The sequence below is a fragment of the Xyrauchen texanus genome, chromosome 13 (assembly GCF_025860055.1).
Source record: "Xyrauchen texanus isolate HMW12.3.18 chromosome 13, RBS_HiC_50CHRs, whole genome shotgun sequence".
NCBI lineage: Eukaryota > Metazoa > Chordata > Actinopteri > Cypriniformes > Catostomidae > Xyrauchen > Xyrauchen texanus.
This window is the reverse complement of record NC_068288.1, coordinates 27,001,002-27,025,098: the sequence shown is the minus strand read 5'-3', so window position 1 is coordinate 27,025,098 and position 24,097 is coordinate 27,001,002. Positions and strand designations below refer to the sequence as shown.

The following is a 24,097-nucleotide window of genomic DNA, read 5'->3' as shown; positions in this document are numbered from 1 at the left end:
CATCATTCCCATTGGAGGGAAAGCCTCAAAAGGTAATTGCAAAAGAAGTTGGATGTTCTCAAAGTGCTGTATCAAAGCACATTAATAGAAAGTTAAGTGGAAGGGAAAAGTGTGGAAGAAAAAGGTGCACAAGCAGCAGGGATGACCGTAGCCTGGAGAGGATTGTCAGGAAAAGGCCATTCAAATGTGTGGGGAGCTTCACAAGGAGTGGACTGAGGCTGGAGTTACTGCATCAAGAGCCACCACACACAGACGGGTCCTGGACATGGGCTTCAAATGTCAAACGTCTTACCTGGGCTAAAGAAAAAAGAACTGGTCTGTTGCTCAGTGGTCCAAAGTCCTCTTTTCTGATGAGAGCAAATTTTGCATCTCATTTGGAAACCAAGGTCCCAGAGTCTGGAGGAAGAATGAAGAGGCACACAATCCAAGATGCTTGAAGTCCAGTGTGAAGTTTCCACAGTCTGTATTGGTTTGGGGAGCCATGTCATCGGCTGGTGTTGGTCCACTGTGCTTTATTAAGTCCAGAGTCAACGCAGCCGTCTACCGGGACATTTTAGAGCACTTCATGCTTCCTTCAGCAGACAAGCTTTATGGAGATGCTGACTTCATTTTCCAGCAGGACTTGGCACCTGCCCACACTGCAAAAAGTACCAAAACCTGGTTCAATGACCATGGTATTACTGTGCTTGATTGGCCAGCAGACTTGCCTGACCTGAACCCCATAGAGAATCTATGTGGCATTGCCAAGAGAAAGATGAGAGACATGAGACCAAACAATGCAGATGAGCTGAAGGCCGCTATTGAAGCATCTTGGTCTTCCATAACACCTCAGCAGTGCCACAGGCTGATAGCATCCATGCCACGCCGCATTGAGGCAGTAATTAATGCAAAAGGGGCCCAAACCAAGTACTGAGTACATATGCATGATTATACTTTTCAGAGGGCCAACATTTCTGTATTTAAAATCCTTTTTTTTTTATTGATTTCATGTAATATTCAAATTTTCTGAGATTCTGAATTTGGGGTTTTCATAAGCTGTAAGCCATAATCATCAAAATTATATCAAATAAAGGTTTGAAATATCTTACTTTGCTTGTAATGAGTCTATATAATATATTAGTTTCACCTTTTAAGTTGAATTACTGAAATTAATGAACTTTTGCACGATATTCTAATTTTTCGAGTTTCACCTGTATATGTAAAATACTGTAGATTAAGAATAAGCCAATCATGTTGGCAATTAAATGTTTTAATGTTCAGTGGGTAACACAGTTTTTGATTGTGTGATCTAATATCTAATCATGCCTATTCCATATTATTTTGATTTCATTTAGGGATGCTGATGTCCTGGCATTTGGAAATAACAGTGCTACCATTTAAATTAAAGATTATTATTAGTATTACAAATATATATATTTAAGTAATATCACATGAGCAAGAGGGCTATATGGTCCTACATCCGCACTGTTGTGATTCGGCCGCAGGCCGAGTGCCGTAGGTAATTACAGCAGTGCTGATTTAGGGCCATATAGTATGATTGCGAGTGTAATATTGCTTATATCAACAGTTCAATGAACAAGTAAATAAAAAAAAAATGGAAAAAACGAATAAGGTCATAAAAACGCATTTGAACTACATTCTTACACTACGGATCAGAATCTGCCATTGCTGGTTCAAAACAAATGATACATCCAAACCTCCATTAGTGATTCAAAAAGTTCACTTCAGAAATAGTATCATGGCTTGTGCTGTTTCTAACAAGTTATTGGATAAACAAGGATAGTTTGATGGGTGTGTGTGTGTGTGTGTGTGTGTGTGTGTGTGTGTGTGTGTGTGTGTGTGTGTGTGAGCATGTATTTATCACTTTGTGGGGACCAAATGTCCCCATAAGGATAGTAAAACCCGAAATTTTTGACCTTGTGGGGACATTTTGTCGGTCCCCATGAGGAAAACAGCTTATAAATCATACTAAATTATGTTTTTTGAAAATGTAAAAATGCAGAATGTTTTCTGTGAGGGTTAGGTTTAGGGGTAGGGTTAGGTTTAGGGGATAGAATATAAAGTTTGTACAGTATAAAAACCATTATGTCTATGGAATGTCCCCATAAAACATGGAAACACAACATGTGTGTGTGTGTGTGTGTGTGTGTGTGTGTGTGTGTGTGTGTGTGTGTGTGTGTGTGAGATAGAGAGAGGGAGAGACGGAGCATGTGTGATCACCTGTTGTCGCTGTCAGAGTTCTGTAGGTAAGCTTTCTCAGCTGAAAAATAGCATCCAAGCGGGGGTATTTCTCCCTATTTCGTGGTAGCCATGCAAGAGTCGATCACTTTAGAAACAGCGATGTCCTCCACCATTTTTAAACAGTGTGTTTCCAATGTGGAAACTCGGTTAGCGCCTCGAGTTCTGTAATCAAACAGTCCGTTGTGTCTCTCAGCTGCAATGAGCCTTAATACTGAAATTGTTCATTTAAAGCCATTTAAAACAATGTCCAAGCTTAAGTAATGTAGTGGTAATATGAGTGATCACTGAGTGCTGTTCTATGTAAACAATGACATACGGATTCACTTTACGTCACCAACTGGCTCATTACACACAAAAATGATCTTTTGCCACCACCTGCTGGCTAACATATGTAATTTCAAAAATAAAGACAGTAACTCCTAACAGATATATACTGCTCTAACACCTTAGTTTAGAATGGCATGGACACAAGCGGAGTGATTTGAGAACCGGAACTAACTGTTGTATATATATATATATATATATATATATATATATATATATGTATACAGCTCTGGAAATAATTAAGAGACCAATGCAAAATTATCAGTATCTCTGAATTTACTATTTATAGGTATGTGTTTGAGTAAAATGTTTTTTTTTTTTTTTTTATTATATAAAGTACTGACAACATTTCTACAAAATTCCAAATCAAAATGTAATTTAGAGCATTTATTCTCAGAAAATGACAACTGGTCAAAATAACAAAAAAGAAGCAGTGTTTTCAGACCTCAAATATTGCAAAGAAAGCAAGCTCATATTCATTTTACTAATGTGTTAACTTAGGAAGAGTTCAGAAATCAATATTTGGTGGAATAACCCTGATTTTCTCCCCATTTCTCCCCAATTTGACATGCCCAATTCCCAATGCGCTCTAGGTCCTCGTTGTGGCATAGTGACTTACCTCAATCCGGGTGGCAGAGGACAAATCTCAGTTGCCTTTGCATCTGAGAGTCAATACGTACATTTTATCATGTGGCTTGTTGAGCGCGTTGAGGCTTCAATGAGCATGCCCAGTCAGGAATGAGCATGCTGACCTGTTTGAAGGCATTCAGACAGAAGGTTCAACTGAAACAGTTTCAGAGGCTCCTGGGGTATATGGCATCCTTAGCAGTGGCCACACTGCTCGGGTTGATGCATATGAGACCGCAACAGCACTGGCTCCAGACTCAAGTCCCAAGAAGGGCATGGCGCCACAGGACCATCACGCTAATCTGTCACCGCCTTTTCAGCTCTTGGAACGACCTCACATTTCTACGGGTAGGTTTTCCCCTAGAACAGGTCTTCTGGCATGTAGTGGTTATGACCGACGCCTCCAAGACGGGCTGGGGTACTGTATGCAACGTGCATGCAACCGCCGGCTCCTGGATGGGCCCACTGCTACATCTGCCTCGAGTTGTTGGCAATACTGCTTGTCCTGTGGAGGTTCCGGCCATTGATCCAGGGCAAGCATGTGTTGGCTCAGACACAGAACATGATCAACGTCGAGGTGGATTATGCTCCCGTCTTATGTCACAATTCGCCCGCCATCTCCTCCTCTGGAGTCAGCAACACCTCATGTCGCAAGCAAGCCACTCACCTCCCGGGTGACCTCAACACTACAGTGTACGAGCTGTCATGACAGGTTACCCACAAGGGAGAGTGGAGACTCCACCCTTAGGTGGTCCAGCAGATCTGGAGTTGATTCGGGCAGGCACAGGTAGACCTGTTCACCTCCCACAATCCTCCCACTGCCCGCTTTGGTACGCCATGACCGAGGCCCCCCTCGGTATAGACGTGCTGTCACACAGCTGGCCCCCTGGACTGCGCAAATATGCGTTTCCCACAATGAGCCTTGGTTCTCGGACCTCACGCTCCTCACATCAGCCCTTCCCTGGCAAATTCCACTGAGGAAGGACCTTCTTTCTCAGGGACGGGGCACCATCTGGCACCCACGACCAGACCTCTGGAACCTCCACGTCTGGCCCCTGGATGGGACATGGAAGACCTAAGTGGCTTACCACTCAACACAGGCTAGGGCCCCCTCTACGAGGCGCCTGTATGCCTTGAAGTGGCATCTGTTCGCTAAGTGGTGTTCTTCCTGGCGCAAAGACCCCAGAGATGTGCAGTCATGTCGGTGCTTTCCTTCCAGCAGGAGAGGTTGGAGGGACAGCTGTCCTCCTCCACCTTGAAGGTGTATGTAGCCGCTATAGCTGCACACCACGACACATTTGCCGGTAAGTCCTTAGGAAAGCACGACCTGATAATCAGGTGCCAGGAGGTTGAATCCCTCCAGACCATGCCTCGTTCCCTCATGGGACCTCTCTGTAGTCCTGCAAGGCCTACGAGGGGCCCCTTCAAGCCCTTAGAGTCAGCTGAGCTTAAGGCACTCTCTCGGAAGACTGCCCTCCTGCCCATATCGCACCGCCAGTTCAAGTAACACAGTCCAGCTGATTGTGGCATTTTTGTAGGAGACCCCTAGTGTCATTTGATCTACACAACGTCAAGTGAGTGACAGACAGGGAATGTCCTGTTTACTTCCGTAACCTCCGTTCCCTGATGGAGGGAGCGAGATGTTGTGTCCCTCCTGCCATAACGCTGGACTACCTGCTGAAATGGCCGGGATCTTCTCTTTCGGCTCCTCAGCACAAAACCTGAAAGAGTGGTCTGCACGCCAGCTTCTTTATGCCTGTATGTATGGGGGAGTGGCATGCAAATACCACTCGCCAATTCCGATTGGCCTTTTATCAAAGATCAGAAGGTGTCACTTCATCGACACAACGTCTTGTTCCCTCCATCAGGGAATGGAGGTTACGGAAGTAACCAGGACATCATGTGCAAATGCATCTGGCTGTTCAAGCTACATATGTAAACTAGACTCCGCCCAAACTGTGCTATGTCAGCATCAAGAACATTTGAAACGTAACAGCTGTTACCGAGTATTTGCATGTGGCTCATGTTGAATAATAAATAATACCAAATTAGAAACAGATGATGGAAATCATCTTTTCCTTGACTGCCCATGCCAGGCATTAGCATAATTCTATTTTAATATATCGCAGGAATCGAAGATCGGATTATTATCCGTTAGGCTGTGGCACATTCATGTGGCCAAGTGTAAATGGAATGTGCTTATTTAATCAGATAGCAATCAGATCAGTAAAAAAACGTATGAAGAAACCAGGTGTAAACACCCCCCACTGCAGTTCTAGACTTGGTAAACTGTTTTTCCAAGATCAACCAAGATCAAAATGATCAATTGTAACTCCTCTTAGAGCTTTCCAGCCACATCCACCAAACTTAGTACAGACCTTCAGACTATTCTGAATTGTGCTGACTGTTTTTCATCTGTGATGTTTGTACAACCAATAACCACCAAACTTTTGAAACTAGTTTCAACTTTTAGACTATTCTTTTTCAAGCCAATGGTCCCAACGGTCCTGCTCAACCCGTTCCGAGCAGGATTTAAAGCCAAAATGGGTGGCAGGTGCTCTAAAGTGTTGGCTAAAGGTAACAGCCTCTAGCATCGGTCGTGCATACCTCAAAGCTATCACATATCAGCTGGCTCCTGTTACACCCCCTTAAACATCACTCCCATCCGGGCCAAAGCACCACTGTATCCGGTCCTGCTCAACCCGCTCCGAACGGGATCCGAACTTGCAACAGCTGGTATTGGAGGCTAATGAGTGTTATAGACTAGATGGATTTCAGCAAAATGGCCTTCTATAAGAAGTGAGGAGCATTTATGGGTACAAGTCGGGAACCGGCCTACATTAAATATTTCAAGGGTGCTGAGTCCAAAAAAACTGGTACCCATGCGAAATTTTTAGTTTTTTACCTTCTAATTTGCATATCAAAATGGCCGCCAAATTGCCTATCTTGCTCAGTCGTTGGACCATTTTCCCCTAGTTTTTTTGTAAGTAGGCAAAGGAATGGAAATGAGGATGTGGAAATTAAGTTTCTAGATCGATAGTCAAGGGTCAGAGCAAAGATATAATGGAGGCTCACAGCCTTTTTTATGTATATATATATATGCAAAATACCAACTTTTAAGGTGAAATTAAGCATTATTTGTGTAATTCTTTAAGGCCGACATAAATATTCAATCAATATCACTCTTAAATGTTCCCAGTGATATGTGATGTATTCCATATTACATAATAACTAAGAAAAACACCATTGCAAGTTGTCTGAGATTTCATTTCACATACACACACCCCTCCCCCTCTGTGCACACCGCGTCTCCATGACAAGGAGTGATCAACATTGAAAGCAAGTTCGCAAAAGGTTGGTATCTCGTGAACACCTTTACACAATCACGCATTAAAAAGTGGTATAATCTTTTAAAGTGTGTTAATATTGACCCGAGAAGCGATTCACTTTTAGAAAGTTAACTAGTCGCAAGTTTGAGGTAAGATGCACTGGGCTGTCGATGTCAAAACTCTAGCCTATAGCCTAAGCTGTGATTCAAATATTAAATAATGTTATGTCATTTTTACTTTTACACTGAATGTCTGCTGCTTCCAGATGAGTAGGCAGTAACGTTAGGCTATTGTATGGGGTAAATTTAGTATAACAATAGGGTGTGAAACTTGTACTGCTGTGGTATTTGTATAGAGTGTGAATTCTGTATAGAAGATGTGTAGATTGTAGAATAAATGTATGATGATTCATGGTGATCACAGGTTTTGAGTGCTAACATAACATCTGTGAATCTGTGCCTTGCTCCAAATATAGGCTACATATCATAACACAATTACCCCTAAATAATATAGATCTTCTAAAGTAAATTTAATGTTATTTTTCTTTGATTTTGCTTTTCAGCTTCAAATGGATCCAATAACAAACCTGAGACCGGTAGATTACAGCATTGTCTGCTTTTTTTGTTTAAGCAACAAGGGGAGTCTTAGTAATGCATCTGACCAAGGATTGGAAAAAGCTAGGCATGCCGCCAGAACCAGGAGAAATCTAAATGACTCAAAGAACAGTGTTTTGATTGATCGTGTTGAAGATGTATTGGACTCCGCTGCAGCCCAGAGTATTTTATGGCATAAAATGTGCTATTCACACTTCACTGACAAAAGCAAATTAGAACGTTTGCAAAAGACAGTGGGTTCTGAACATGCAGGTAGCAGCAGACAAACTGCACAAGCACAACCTTGCAGTAGCAGGTGTTCACTGCGAATGCAAATGGATCCAGTAGATTGGAGTTTATGCCTGTTCTGCCAAACAGATGTTTTGAAGAAACCATTGAGATCAGTAATGACAACAAAACTGAGTGATCAAATTATTCAAGCTTCGTCTTTAGACCATAACATTTATGTTCGGCTGGCTGGAGTGATTGATCTAATTGCAGCTGAGGCAAAATATCACTTAACATGTTTAAGAGCATTCATCAGATCTACGGACAAGACAAAGAAGGCAATACAAGAACACTCTGAAAACTCAGTCTACCCAGACCTTGCGATGACATAGCTATGCAAAGAGCTGCAAGGGGCAGCAGATAAAGGACATGTACTTCTTCTTGATGATGTCTGGGAACAGTATAAGGTACTCAGTGAAAAATCATCAACCACAATTCCACTCTCTTACTGCAGTAGAAAGGCAACATTTTGTGAAAAGTTGCAGTCACAGCTGGGTGACATCTTCAACTTTTTTCAACCTCTTGATAGGTGTTCATCCGAGCGAAAAACCATACTAATTCCGACAAAGTACACAAATACGGTGACAAATACGGCAGTGTTGGAAATGATGGATGAGGATGAGAGTGAGAAAACATTGCCTCAATATGTGTCTACAGATGACAGTTTCTTATCACTTGTACATGTAGCGCTGAAAATTTGTCAAGAGTTGATAGAAACCCCAGGCCATAAAGGTTTCTCTGTAAGTGAGGATGACGCCATTGCATGTGTCCCAGATAGTTTGTATATGCTACTGAGACTAATCGTTGGTGGTCAAGAGGCACTTGAAAATGACAATTCTGAAAAGAATGAAGACCTTCTTCGTAGAAGAGTACTGAGCATATCACAGGACCTGGTTTACTGTGTCAGTCGCGGCAGAAAATGGACACCCAAACATATCGGACTAGCTACTACACTACATCAGGCTACACGATCAAAACAGCTTGTAGAGTTATTCAAAGAGGCTATCCAAAGCTCATTACTTTCTGCCAAAGACCTAGGACAAGAAAAAGTGCAGGTTGTGAAAAGGATGATTGTTCCTGAGGACAAAGATAAACCAGAGGTCCCAATCCATGCAACCCTACATAAGAGCAAAGCTAAAACATTTGCATCTCTATATGAAGTGGCCAAAAATCCTAAATTCAAAGACAACAGAACCGTCGAAAAGGCTGACCGAAACGTCCTCAAATGCCTTGTTACGGCCTGTGAGGCAGGTCGTCCAGTTGACATACTGTTACGCTTGATTAACGAGGCAGACGAGGAGATGCGGATCCAAACGCAGTTGAACTTTATTTGAATGACTAAACAGGGCAAAACACAAAGTAACAACCCACGATGGGGAAAAGAAACATAAACTGGGTAAGCAGATCAAGGTAGACATGAACTGGGAACTCGAAAGGGAAAGACACACCAGGTTTAACATCAAACGACGATAGACAAAGACAGAACAAAGACACGGGTATAAATACACAAACATGGGATAGGTGGCCAATGAAAGAACAGAACTCAAACAAGATAACAAGGTGATTAACAGAAACCAAAGGCAAATTAACAAGGGCAGGTGTAAACAATGAACAGTGAACACGAACGCTAACAAGGACTATGGAATTACATAAGGGACTAAAGTGAAAACTAAGAAGTGCAAAAGTGACAACAATGGTAAACAAGAGGGCAACAGTGAAACGAGACAGGGTGGACTATGGAGTTAAATAAGGGACTAAAGTGAAAACTAAGAAGTGCAAAAGTGACAAGATGGAAAACAAGAGGGCAACAGTGAGACAAGACAGGGTAATCGTTACATAGCCCCCCTTAAGGATCGGATACCAGACGATCCAAAAACAACAAAAAAAACACAAAAGACAAAAAAGACCCACAAAGAAAAAAACAAAATGAGGGCACCAGGGGCAAACACACAGAGACAGTTCACGGGGTACAAGGGGCACTGCGACAGTCCACGGGGGCCATTAGGCAGTCCAGGGAGGTGGAGAGGGTAGACAGGTAGACCATGGAGGCCAAGAGGGCAGGCAAGCAGTCTATGGGGGTGTGTCAAGGGACCAGGGTCAGGTGGCCTGGTGGACATCCACTGGGTAGGGACTGGGTCAGGAGGCCAGGAGAGAGGACTCAGGACGGGAACAGGGGCAGGAGGCCTGGGTGGAGGCCACAGGACGGGAACAGGGTCAGAAGCCCTGGGAGGAGGCCACAAGACAGGGACCGGGTCAGGAGGCCTGGGAGGAGGCCACAGGATAGAGGCCGGCTTCGTGGCCTGGGAGGTGGTCGTGGGCCAATGGCCGGTTCAGGGGACCTGGGAGATGACCACAGGGCAAGGGCTGGTTCAGGGAACCTGGGAGGTGTGGCCACTGGGGAGCTGGCGGAGCCGCGTGAGGCGGAGCCAAGGAGGACCTCTGAGGCGGGCAGTCGAAGACTTGGGTGGCGGCGCAAGAGGAGGCATAGGCAGGGCCGCAGGAGACCCTGGGGGCGGAGCAGTAGAAGGCTTGGGAGGCGGCGCCGTGGAAGGCTCGGGAGGCGGAGCCGAGGGAGGCTCGGGAGGTGGAGCCGGGGGAGGCGATGGCGTAGAAGGCTCAGAAGGCGGAGCTGAGGGAGGCTCAGGAGGCGGAGCCGAAGGAGGTTCTAGAGGCGGAGGCCTGGAGGGCTCTGGAGGTGGAGCCGAGGGAGGTGGCGCCGTAGGATGCTCTAGAGGCGGAGCCCTAGAAGGCTCTGGAGGCTCTGGAGGCGGAGCCGTCGGAGGCTCGGGGGGGCGAAGCCCTGGAAAGCTCAGGAGGCGGAGCAGAGGGAGGCTCTGGAGGCTCAGGAGGCGGAGCAGAGGGAGGCTCTGGAGGCTCAGGAGGCGGAGCTGAGGGCGGTGGCGCCGTAGGCAGTTCTTGAGGCGGAGGCCTGGAAGGCTCCGGGGACGGAGCTGAGGAAGGCTCAGGAGACGGAGCCACAGGAGGCTCTGGAGGCGGAGCCGCAGAAGGCTCGGGAGGCGGAACCGTAGGAGGCTCTGGAGGAGGCTCGGAAGGCAGAGCCGTGGATGGCTCGAGAGGCTTGAAGGGTGGAGCCCTGGGAAGCTCGAGGGGCTTGAGAGGCGGAGCCCTGGAAGGCTCGAGAGGCTTGAGAGGCGGAGCCCTGGAAGGCTCGAGAGGCTTGAGGGGCGGTGCCCTGGAAGGCTCGAGAGGCTTGAGGGGCGGAGCCCTGGAAGGCTCGAGAGGCTGAGCCCTGGAAGGCTCGAGAGGCTTGAGGGGTGCAGCCCTGGAAGGCTCGAGAGGCTTGAGGGGCGGAGCCCTGGGAGGCTCGAGAGGCTTGAGAGGCGGAGCCCTGGGAGGCTCGAGAGGCTTGAGAGGCGGAGCCCTGGGAGGCTCGAGAGGCTTGAGAGGCGGAGCCCTGGAAGGCTCGAGAGGCTTGAGGGGCGGAGCCCTGGGAGGCTCGAGAGGCTTGAGAGGCGGAGCCCTGGGAGGCTCGAGAGGCGAAGCCCTGGAAGGCTCGAGAGGCTTGAGGGGCGGAGCCCTGGGATGCTCGAGAGGCTTGAGGGGCGGAGCCCTGGGAGGCTCGAGAGGCGGAGCCCTGGAAGGCTCGAGAGGCTTGAGAGGCGGAGCCCCGGAAGGCTCGAGAGGCTTAAGAGGTGGAGCTCTGGGAAGCTCGGAGGGCGGAGCTCTGGAAAGCTCGGGAGGCTTGAGAGACGGAGCCCTGGAAGACTCGAGAGACTTGAGAGGCGGAGCCCTAGGAGGCTCGAGAGGCTTGAGAGGCGGAGCCTGGGAGGCTCGAGAGGCTTGAGAGGTGGAGCTCTGGGAAGCTCGGAGGACGGAGCTCTGGAAAGCTCGGGAGGCTTGAGAGACGGAGCCCTGGAAGGCTCGAGAGGCTTGAGAGGTGGAGCTCTGGAAAGCTCGGGAGGCGGAGCTCTGGAAAGCTCGGGAAACTCGGAAGGCGGAGCTCCAGAAAGCTCGGGAAACTCGGAAGGCGGAGCTCTGGAAAGCTCGGGAAACTCGGAAGGCGGAGCCCTGGAAAGCTCGGAAGGCGGAGCTCTGGAAAGCTCGGGAAACTCGGAAGGCGGAGCTCTGGAAAGCTCGGGAAACTCGGAAGGCGAGCTCTGGAAAGCTCGGGAGGAGGAGCCCTGGAAGACTCGAGAGACTTGAGAGACTTGGGAGGCGGAACCCTAGGGGGCTCGAGAGGCGCTGGCTCTTGGACGGTCACGGCCATTGGCACTGGCACTGGCTCTTGGACGGTCATGGCTACTGGCACTGGCTCTTGGACGGTCAAGGCTTCTGGCACTGGCTCTTGGACGTCACGCTACTGGCACTGGCTCTGGACGGTCACGCTACTGGCACTGGCTCTTGGACGGTCACGGCTACTGGCACTGGCTCTTGGACGGTCGTGGCTTCGGGCACTGGCTCTTGGACGGTCATGGCTACTGGCACTGGCTCTTGGACGGTCGAGGCCACAGGCGCTGGCGCAGGGACGGTCGAGGCTACAGGCGCTGGCTCAGGGACGGTCGAGGCTACAGGCGCTGGCTCAGGGACGGTCGAGGCTACAGGCGCTGGCTCATTGACGTTTGAGGCTTGCGGCACTGGCTCATTGACGGTCGAGGCTAGCGGCACTGGCTCACTGACGTCTGAGGCTACAGGCTCTGGCTGGGTTACCGTGGTTGACGAGGATTCGGGCTCGCTCACGGTGACATGCGTGGGCTCTAGCTCGCTCACCGTGACATGCGTGGGCTCTAGCTCGCTCACCGTGACATGCGTGGGCTCTAGCTCGCTCACCGTGGCAGGCGCGGGCCGGGAGGCGGAAGTCCGTCTTCTCTCCCTCCTCCGAGCAGACGCAGTGGGCCGCGCTGGCTCGTGGAAGGCGACTGGCGTGGGGACGGGCTCGCTGACAGGTGGGGCTGGCGCGACAGGAAGCGCCAAGGACGACTGGGGAGTCACCACAGTGGGGAGAGAGGTGGAATCCTCCTCGGCGAAGACCACGGTGTAGGGTGAGCCGCAGACCAGTAAGGTCGCCTCCAGGAAGTCGTGGAGAGTCCACCCAAGCGTTGCCGGGCGTAGACGCTCCCTGAGCTGAACCGTGTAACGTGTCCCTGAAGAAAACCACCAGGGCTGAGTCCGGAAGTCCGTGAACTTCGCCAGCCGAGGAAGTCGCTGATGTGGTCTTCAACAGGGCGGCCTTCTTGTCTAAGGTTGAGCAACCGCAGTTGGCCCGTGATAACTGCTGGATCCATGGGTGGTCTATCGCTCTGTTACGCTTGATTAACGAGGCAGACGAGGAGATGCGGATCCAAACGCAGTTGAACTTTATTTGAATGACTAAACAGGGCAAAACACAAAGTAACAACCCACGATGGGGAAAAGAAACATAAACTGGGTAAGCAGATCAAGGTAGACATGAACTGGGAACTCGAAAGGGAAAGACACACCAGGTTTAACATCAAACGACGATAGACAAAGACAGAACAAAGACACGGGTATAAATACACAAACATGGGATAGGTGGCCAATGAAAGAACAGAACTCAAACAAGATAACAAGGTGATTAACAGAAACCAAAGGCAAATTAACAAGGGCAGGTGTAAACAATGAACAGTGAACACGAACGCTAACAAGGACTATGGAATTACATAAGGGACTAAAGTGAAAACTAAGAAGTGCAAAAGTGACAACAATGGTAAACAAGAGGGCAACAGTGAAACGAGACAGGGTGGACTATGGAGTTAAATAAGGGACTAAAGTGAAAACTAAGAAGTGCAAAAGTGACAAGATGGAAAACAAGAGGGCAACAGTGAGACAAGACAGGGTAATCGTTACACTTACCAGCTGTCCTAAAATACGAGCTTCTGCCAGTTCCCATATCCCTTGCTGAAATGAATGGGACCCTTCGCACTGGAAACAAGTCTGTATTGGTAAATAAGTTAACAGAAGACATAGTCTGTCCTGAGGCTATTGAACTTCCCGACGTGTCATCTTGCCTCATCATAGATGGACAGGCACTGGTGTTTGCCCTAGGAAAGCCAGACAAAGCAGTAACATTTGGAGATTTGGCTGACACATTTGTCAGAGCAGTATTGAAAGCAGGATGTTCCTATAAACGGATAGACGTTGTGTTTGACAGATACAGAGAAAAGACCATCAAGGGTGCTACCAGGACACGACGCACAAAAGCAGCTCAAACAATCAGACGACTTGTTGAGGGTCGTGATGTGCATCTTCCGAAAAACTGGACCAACTTCCTGTCCCTCCCTGACAACAAAGCTGATCTTGCCAATCTACCCTCTCTAGAAGAACTATGTGCTCAGGCACCAGATGATAAAGAGATAGTTGTTGCTGGTGGGTTCAGAGACAAAGAAACAGAGGTTAGGTCATCGAAAGCAACAACCAACCTGACTCATCTGAGAGCCACACACGAAGAGGCAGATACCCGATTGGTATTACATGCAGTGCACTGCCAGTCAGACACAGTAGTCGTGTCATCTAGAGACACTGATGTGCTTGTGATTCTGGTTTCCCATTTCCCGCATGTAGCGTGTAAAAAACTCTGGCTGTTGTCTGGTACCACAAGGAAGCCACAATATATACCCATTGATGCTGTTTTTAACAAACTGCCAAAGGATTCAGCACCAAGCCTTGTAGCATTTCATGCACTAACTGGTTGTGATACCACATCATACATTGCAAGTCACACCAAAAGTACATCGTGGAAAGTCTGGAAAATGCACCATCAATTGCTCAGCAACCTCGGAATTGGTGATCTCACGGAGGAGACTCAAAGATCTTCAGAGGCTTTTGTCTGCAGAATATATGAAGTGCATAAAACAGACTCTGTTGATGCAGCAAGGCATATACTTTTCTCCAGGACAGGTAAACCAGAAGCAATGCCGGCGACAAGCGATGCGCTCCACTTCCATCTGCTGAGAGTACACTACCAGGCAATGGTTTGGAGAAATGCTCACTATGCCACACCTGAGCTTCCTTCACCCTTGGACATGGGATGGAAACATGGCGGTTCAGGACTACAGCCCATTCTTATGTCACAGAATCCAATACCTGAAAGTTGCCTGGAAATGATCCTGTGTACCTTTAAAAAACAATGCAGAACACACCAGTGCAAATGTCGAAAATCAGGGCTGTTATGCACTGCAGTGTGTGCATGTCAGAGTGATGACCAATGTCCTTGTTTAAATGTGGAGTTGTAGTCCTCAAGTATACCAAGGCAAGGGGTAACCAAAGAACTTGGAAAAGGACTGCAGAAAGAAATACTAATCAAAATGAAATTCCAAAGACAAATGGCACACAAGCAAACTAGAAAGGTATAAAAACTATTTACCAAAAACAATTTACAGAGGGAGTGAACTACAGAACTAAAAATCTAACAGAGAAAAGCAAAGCAATTCAGCTACAAACATGAAAGAAAATATACAGAAACAAGATGTGATCTGTAGATCTGTTCAAGGGAAGTTTCATGGTGTTTTTTTCCCTATTTTACAACATTCACTTGGGTTTTTCGATGTTTGAAATAAGAGCATAAATGCTTTGTTTGCATAAAAAAAATGAAATCTCAGACAACTTGCAATGGTGTTTTTCTTAGTTATTATGTAATATGGAATACATCACATATCATATATACACTGGGAACATTTAAGAGTGATATTGATTGAATATTTATGTCGGCCTTAAAAAATGACACAAATAATGCTTAATTTCACCTTAAAAGTTGGTATTTTGCATATATATATATATACATAAAAAGGCAGTGAGCCTCCATTATATCTTTGCTCTGGCCCTTGACTATCGATCTAGAAACTTAATTTCCTCATCTTGATTGCCTACTTACAAAAAAACTAGGGGAAAATGGTCCAACGACTGAGCAAGATAGGCAATTTGGCGGCCATTTTGATATGCAAATTAGAAGGTCAAAAAAATTTGGATTCAGCACCCTTGAAATATGCAAAGTAGGCCAGTTCCCGACTTGTACCCATAAATGCTCCTCACTTTCACTTTTTGGGTACATCCCATCTAGACTATTAGACCCGTTACACCAACATCAAAGTTTGTCTTTTTAATACATTTTAGAAATGTATAACATTTAAAAGAAATGTGACAACATGGATTTTTCAATTTATGGAAAATATCTTTGTATTGAGAACACAGATATTTGACCTTCGCCTGTATGTACGTGTGTTTGTGTGGATTTGTTGTGTTCAATTGTTTAACTGATAAGATAAAAAAGATGACATTTGTATTTTACTGTGGAGTATAGAATTCACAAAAGATATTCTAATATCTTAGAATATTTTTTGAACTAGGTGTTTGAAAGCAACTTACAAAACACATGCTCTAGAAAACACATATTTGAATAAAAACCTTACACAGTAGTTATGTACAGTAGCCCTTAAAACAATTTCCCAGTGTAACAACAGGCCCCTGTCTCTTCTATGTGGAAATATCCTCACGATTGTGACCAAAGCAACAATGCATTGCAGAGCAATGAGTTTACTGCCTAGAGTCTTTCTTCAGTTTAGGCTATGATAAATGTCATTGCTTGTAAGGGTGAGAGGGTTTAATGCACACAATGGTGAACACAGTTTGTTTTACCTTTGAGTAAAACCTGTTTGAGTGTGTGTGTGCTAAGAGAATGTCAGTAGCCTTGGAGCAGTAGTTTTTGACCTGTGAGTTTCCATTTCATTCTGAATTCTCATGTGTACCTTATTTTTCTTTGTTTGCACTTTTGGAAGACTGAGAGCATCCTAAGAGCTTGGGCTCTACCTGGGCTGAAGGAACAGTATGGGACAGACCAAGTGTTCACAGACTTGTGGAACTCAACCATGGCAACAGTAAGCCATAGCTAACCAAAGCACACACATTTGTTCTGTTGTTAACCATGCATACAAACCGCTATGGGGAAACACAGACCATTGATTTGTGCCTTGGGCTTTTCAGTATGTGGTCAAATAAATTCATCCATCATGTCATATTTCCTATCTAAAAACACCCTTAAAACCAATATGAGGTGGTTGAAATTAATGTGAAAATTAGCCTACTAAATAGACTGCCAAGAATTTGACAGGCTAATGAAAACCCTTCAAGAGCTTCACAGATCAATATTTGCACATACAGTATATCAATGGCTTTGCTAGTTTTGTACCTTATACCATATTTTCTGCTATAATCTAACTGTTCTTGTCTTTGCTTTGTATGTAATAGTTGCATTGCTGTGGCTTCAACAACTATACAGATTTCTCTGAGTCCAACTACCTTGAGCAGAATGGGGATCTTTTTCCTCCTATGTGCTGTTTGGCTACTGAGATTTTCCCCTGTGATGAGGATTTTGCACTTTTCAGTGATGTGGTGGTGAGAAAGCATACAGTGATGAAAATGACCTAAGAACTTAATCTGTTATATTAAATTACTCCAATGCAAAATTCCTCAAGAACAGTTTGGTTATGTTTAAATGAAACATGTTTGCAGTAGGTGGTTTTATTACAGTGAATTGGTTATGTAATTTGATGGAATTTTGGCCCATTCATTAGATACTGGTTTCTTTTCCCAGGGCTGTTTTAAACAAATTGTTACAGTTGTCCAGAGGAATGCTAACATTGTAGGAGGAATAGCTGCTGGCGTCACTGCCATTGAGGTAAATACAACACATTCATCATGCTGTTTCAATAACACAATACATTTCTGCAAATAAGAACTTCTGTTCTAGATGTGATTTGATTTATTTTCGGAGTTGAGGAGCTCTCAAGATTCATCTTGATTGGTTAAACTTACTCTGTCTCAGACCAGGCCCAGCTTCTTACAACTTTGTTAGGGTGGGCTGAGGGATATCATAGGTGGGCATTTGGGATGGGGGAGGGGTTACTCAGACTACTAATTGAATGTCTTTAATTGGCATAAAGTAGCATAATTGCGAAGATCACAAGATCCATATTAAAAATATTTTGAAACAAATAAACTGATAAACATTGTATAGAATCATACACACTTAATTTGTTTACTAATTTTAACCACTAATATTTCTAAACATAACTAATATTAGCATTATATTAATACATTTTCTCTTATAGCATAATTTCATGTCCATCTGCTTTGAAACATTGGCTGTTGTGAAAAGTGCTATACAAATCAATTTGACTTGACTTGACTCAGAAACAAAATAACACAATACACTTTTAGATTAATTAGATTTACAGCCTTAAAACAAATTACAAAGAAAAATCTGAGTTCCCACAAATGCAAGGATGGAGTGAAAGGAAATATATTAGATGGAGAGATCAATAACATATAAGTTTAAGATCTTAAAATTTGACAGATGGGAACTACTTAACGAAGTAATTATGTAATATTAAATGATGACAATTCTTTCTATTTGACAGAAATGTAATAAGAAATGTGTAACAAGTTTGAGCAAAAGGGAGCGTGACAGCCGTCCAGGTATTACACCTTTTTTAATTAATGCGTTCAGCTTCACAAATAAGGCACAGTCTTTCCAGACACACAAACAAAAACCAGGCTTTTCAGCTTCACCAATGTAGGTGTTGCTTCACAAATAAAAACTTTACTAAGACACACCTGTCACTTGTTTCTCGTGTGCCTCACTGGCGTTCTCGGCAGCCTTTTCAAGCCCATCTCCATCGTCACTGTAACGAGACACAGGTGTTATGTATCATTAAATCACCAGGTGATGGCCCTTACCGTTTCCTCTCTCCCTGGCGACAGACACATGACCACGTGCTGCTCGACACAATGATACTACCCTACAAAGGCAAAATGCAAAATTGAGTTCTGACTGAAACAGGTCTCTTATAATTTGTCCAGTGACAGATGAGTTTTTATCATATTCTGGAATTCAGCGAAACCAATGTGTGAAAATGCAGTAACAACAGAGGTGGGTAGAGTAGCCAAAAACTGTACTCAAGTAAAAGTACAATTACTTTTGTAGAAGTAAAAGTATTAACATAAATAATTACTTGAGTAAGAGTAAGAAAGTATCCAATTAAAAGAGTACTCAAGTAGTGAGTAATTTGTTACTTTCACAAATTACATAATAGATGTTTACTCCCCTATATTCCATTACATAATACACACTGAACATGTACTATTGAATTATGATTAATATTAATGGAAATTCTGTCATCATTCACCATCATGTTGTTCCAAACCTGTAAGACTTTCTTTCTTCCATTCAACACAATAAGGAGATATTAGACAGAATGTTTGCCTGAGTCACTATTTACTTTCAGTGAATGTTTATATATATATATATATATATATATATATATATATATATATATATATATATATATATATATATATATATTTGTTATTTTTATTTATTTTTTTGAAAGAGAATGGTGGCCAAGACTGTCAGTCCCTAACATTCTGTCTAACATATTTTGTGTTCCACATAATACAAAGCCTCACACTGGTTTGGAACAACATGAGGGTAGAGAAATGATGACAGAATATTAAATTATTGCTGAACTATCACTTTAAAGAGATAGTTTACCCCAAAATTTTAATTCTCTCATAATTTACTCACCCTCATGCCATCCCAGATGAGTATGACTTCCTTTCTTCTGCAGAACACAAATTCAGATTTTTAAAAGAATATTTTAGCTTTGTAGGCCAAAATGTTGATGCTCCAAAAAGCACATAAAGGCCATATAAAAGTAATCCATAAGACTACAGTGGTTAAATCCATGTCTTCAGAAGTGATATGATAAGTGTGGGTGAGAAAAAGATCAATATTTGTCATTTTTTGCTAGACAGCAGGGGGCGATATACAGAGAAGGATGCAAATCACAAAAACCCAAGAAGAATGTGAAAGTGATCTGTTTCTCTGTTTCTCATCCACACCAATCACATCACTTCTGAAGATACTGATTTAAACACTAGTCTTATGGATTATTTTTATGCTGACTTGTGTTTTTTTGTATAGCTTTAAAATGTTGCCTTGCCACCCATTCACTTGCATTGTATGGACCTACAGAGCTGAGAAATTATTCTATAAATCTTAATTTAAGTTCAGCAAAAGAAAGAAAGTCATACATATCTGGGGTTGCATGAGGGTGAGTAAATAATGAGAATTAAAATGTTTGGGTGAACTATCCCTTTAAGGGCTCTTGTCAGATCTGGATGAATTTGTCAATAAGAAGAGAGGTTTGGAAACATTTCTAGTAATTATTACATTGAAAACGTGAAAATGTCAAAGTACATTTTATATAATGCTGAAATATAATGCCTTCTTTTGCTATTTTATAGCTTTTAAAGTCCTGTGTGGATTCTTATTTCAGTGCAGTTACAGTTTTCAGTGTTGTAAGTATTTAGATCATTAGTTCTGTACAGCAGTAGGCTACTGCTGCTCTCTAAATGCAGAGAACGCAGCCTACTTTGGGCACCAACCCTGATCGTGGAACACTCGCTGTGTCTTAAACCGCCCCCTATCCACTATATAGTGCACTATTTCGAGTTTTAGCTATTTTGTAGGAGTGTCTGAATTCTGAGTTAGCCACTCGTTCTCTACTTTTGTTCAATCATTCTTACCCACAATGCACTCTAATTTCAAGCTTACATTTCAAGTACACTCGATGATGGTTAATTTCCCACAATCCACCACGGGGAAGATGTACGAGCTGGGAGTTTAATGCTTCCTTCACTCCTGCAATGTTTCATTTCATGCTGAATGTAGTAAATTACTTTTGACAAATCATTACTGGATTAAAATAACATAATAACATATAGAGAGACTAATTATAGATACATTTTAAAATGTACTCTTTATATTAACACGGACTATATATTAAACATGACAAACAGAATGAAGATTTATTGTATTAATATATTATTTAATAAGAATAACAAATAAGGCCCAAGTATTTAAAAATGTCATATGTGACGTTTCTGCACCAGCCCCAGAGCTCCGACACTCTCGTCCGAATTCACTAATTTCGTTCACTTACTGCTGAGATATAGTGCACTAACTGCCATTCACTATATAGGAAATAGTGAATGATTGGGACACAGCCACTCTCGTCGCGATGATCGCCTCACGCCAGCACATCACACGCACGCGCCCCACTGTGCACACGCAGAAATGCTGTCTGTTTGCAATCCAGTTGTCGATCACGCGAATGGCAGTAATTTACACTTAACTTGGATGTTTACATGGATTTATACAGTTAATCCACCTGAAGTAGCTGCGATGGTTTCCAGTACCCCTGCGAGGGCACGGAGTAAATGCATAAAATACTGCTTATGACATGCGGGACAAAGCACTTTGATATATTCCTGCACTGATTTAAAAATGTACACTTAAAAACGGATGTCATTAGAGCCCAGTTACAGAATCACCCAGAAAATGACCATCCCATTACACAGCAAAGCCCGCGTTAGAATTAAAGCAAAAGTTTACCTCAGCGTGCTGCCTGAAGTTGGAGCTGTGACTTTAATCTTGAAATATCAGCTTGTCTTGGTGTTAAATGAAGGCATTGCATGACGAAACTATTATTTTTTTTCTCTGTGTGGAGTGAAGAAAGTGCTTCACTTTGAAGAGTTTGATGCTGCAGCATTGATGACTTGAATGACAGTCTCCTCACTCAAATGGGAGCGTCTCATCGCACGCAGCTGTGAACTTCCACTCTCCTAAAAGCCCCATTTAATAATCTCTCAATAAATTACACATTAATTCAAATTAAACCCAGAAATGTAACAGCAGTAACGCCACACATTGTAAAGAAGTAAAAGTAAAAACAATTCATTAGAAATTTACTTGTGAGAGTAAAAAGTACCCACTTTTAGACCTACTCAAAAGTAAAGTTTTCCCCAAAATGTTACTCAAGTAAATGTAACGTAGTAAATGTAACGAGTTACTACCCACCCCTGAGTAACAACAAAATCACATCAAAATAATTCAGTTTAATTTAGGGAACACAGGAATTTGGATGGATGGATGGATGGATGGACAGATGGATGATGGATGGATGGATTGATGGATGGATGGAAAGTAATGCCATGTAAGCACCAAAGGTTATTTTCAAGGCAAAAAAAGAGTAGTTTAAAAAGCAATGACAAACAATAAAAAAAATAACTATCATAGCACTGTAAAAAGATGTATAAGAGATGTAAGACACCCGGAGACAGACAGAATATCTCATCGACACCGAATTAACAACAGGAAAAACAGAAGCATGCATCCTGCAACAGTGTGTTTTGACTGCTAAGTGAAGGTGCGAGCGGGATGAAAGAAATAACCTGCATGACTCCCGCAAAATATAAATATAAATTTATTTAAAAAATAAAATAGATTTATTTAATGTATTTAAGATACAGAGTGTTATTCGTGTTATCCATCAAGAGCAACACAATATTTGTACAATTTACAGGTGCATGGTTGATTCATTTAAATGCATCCTTGTGCTCCATGCAGCATAAAGTCCCTTAGTGCTATGGATGTTAATGCTTTTTTAAGAAAGGTACAAACAAAACTTTGAAAGCAACCAAAGGTAAATCAGCTATTTTGGAAATGCTAGTGTTAACAAATAGTGTTAATATTTTTTTTATTTCAGATGGGAATTGTAATAAAAATAGCCTATGATAAAAAGAACAGAATCTTACGGGAGTGGGACTGAAAAATTAGCGCAGACCACCACCTTCAGGCTATTGCGGTCAAGAGCGGGACAAAACGTGAAAGTTGCAGGCAGGAGCGGGACAAAATATGACAAGTTTTTTTGCAGGACAGAATCTCTCTGGAGCGGGTCTGAAAAATCCATCCCTTAGCTGATGTGGAGGGAGAGGGGGATATTTGATAAGAGGAAGCCTGTGACACATTAACAGCAGCCACATGGTCACTGCACACTGAAACAGAACCAGGCTTCTATATGGGCACTAAAAACCTATAAATTGCACAAATAAATCTCTTATTACTGTTCTCGCTGTGGTAAAGCAGTCAAAAATAGAAAAATACTACACATTTCTGGTGCTGTTTTGTAATTGGTTGGGCAGTCTATAGCCCACCCTCAATGTTTACCAACTGTTTGATTGGGTGGGCAAGACTCACATTTGTGTGGGCTCTGCTCACCCCTGCCCATGCCTACATCTGGCCCCGCTCATGACAAGTTGTAATAATTACAAGATGGCAAAATCATAAGAAATCGTACAGTTGACATGCATGACTTTAACTCCCATAGAGAAAGCTAATGAACCAACAAACATGTTATTATGAGTTTAGTTTATCCCCTAACATAAACATAACCTTAACCATAAAATATAACTCCTAACCCAAACCTAAATATGACTGTAGTAGGAAGATAACTTTTGTGTAGCAAGGAACAAAGAGAAACATGTGGGGTTTGAAAGAGACATCAGTAAAGATTTGTTCATTGACATTTATTTTCTTAAATTGTTGTACAGGAGGCTAGCAAAAGTTCGTAGCCTGCATGGTATCGATTGAAATTCCGTTTTTTGATTGGTTGATCTCTATGAGAAAAAAAGTTTTTAAGTTGTTGAGCTAAATTTGAAACAATATCTGACTACAAAAGTATCACGTGCTTCTTAGCTCAAATCTGGTCCAGCTAATGCATATGTTCATTCTCAAGTTTATGGACCAACATGATCACACATGCCTCGAAAACTTGCTGCTTTGTACCTTTGACGTGATATCCATTTTGATCTCCAGCTAGCAAGATAATATATTTGCATTGAAGTATGTGAACAAACACTGTTTTGGACTGTAATTTTCCACTCAAATGTTTTCTAAAATCATACGTTATGCCTTTCATGTCACATCCATTCAAATGTTGCTTTGTATAACGTTTACTAATGTTCTGAGCTTGTGTAGAGAATCATGCGATTGTGCGCTTATGCAAAACTGTTGTTGTATCTTCGGCCATTGGGATGAAGTTCGGAAACTTGGAAAGCATAGCCTGATTTTAGAAGACAAATTATTTGACCTCCTGTCGCCGATTTTCACGTGACATATCAGTCTGAAACAGACAAGCAATAGGCTCTTTTATCTGTAAGGCCGACTTCCATTCCTACAGCCATCATATTAAGCATTATTACAGTATTTCTGCCTTTCATTGACATACAATTGACCCATCTCATCCTGATGTCTCTGTTTAAGCCATGTTTGTTATAAAAAAATAAGTTATCAATTTGCATGTCCAGCACAAGCTGTTATGGAGGCTGTTATTATCTTTACTGCATATGATCTGATTTGAATTTCCTTATACCTGTCAGACACATTGACAGATCATTTGCCAACACCAACAAAGCATAATGTCTCTCTCTTTTCTAGTTGGCAGCGATGGGGGTGTCCATATATCTTTATTGTTACCTAGACAACAATGCCACCTGAAAATCTTCTGTTTATTCTTGTGTATCTACAACTTTTGTTTGTCAAACAGAAAATCTTAGCTAGTTTTGTAGATAGTTGTTGTATGTACAGTATATATTACTATTTTCTATTTACTGTATAGTAAGTTTACAATTGTATCAAGTAAACAAGAAAATGCAGAATAAAGAAATTGTAATATTTCCCAGTTCTATTAATAATACCTCACTGGTTTTTGGAGATAAGTGACATAGCTAACTGGAATGCTGCTCAAAAATCTCTATTGTCTAAAAAAGGTCTATGACATTTGTAATGAAATAAAAACGTTTCTTGCATCACCTTGCATA

At 43.1% G+C, this 24,097-nt stretch overlaps 1 protein-coding gene across 1 annotated transcript in view; it reads left to right on the top strand.

The window, feature by feature from the left end:
• Positions 1 to 24,009, top strand: part of LOC127653989 (tetraspanin-1) — a 44,656-nt gene extending 20,647 nt beyond the window's left edge. The window contains exons 7-10 of the mRNA XM_052140892.1: positions 16,153 to 16,251; positions 16,622 to 16,768; positions 16,968 to 17,051; positions 23,715 to 24,009. Of these exons, the coding sequence (XP_051996852.1) occupies positions 16,153 to 16,251; positions 16,622 to 16,768; positions 16,968 to 17,051; positions 23,715 to 23,774 (390 nt within the window). The 3' untranslated portion in view covers positions 23,775 to 24,009. The remainder of the gene's footprint in view (positions 1 to 16,152; positions 16,252 to 16,621; positions 16,769 to 16,967; positions 17,052 to 23,714) is intronic.
• Positions 24,010 to 24,097: the final 88 nt, after the last annotated feature.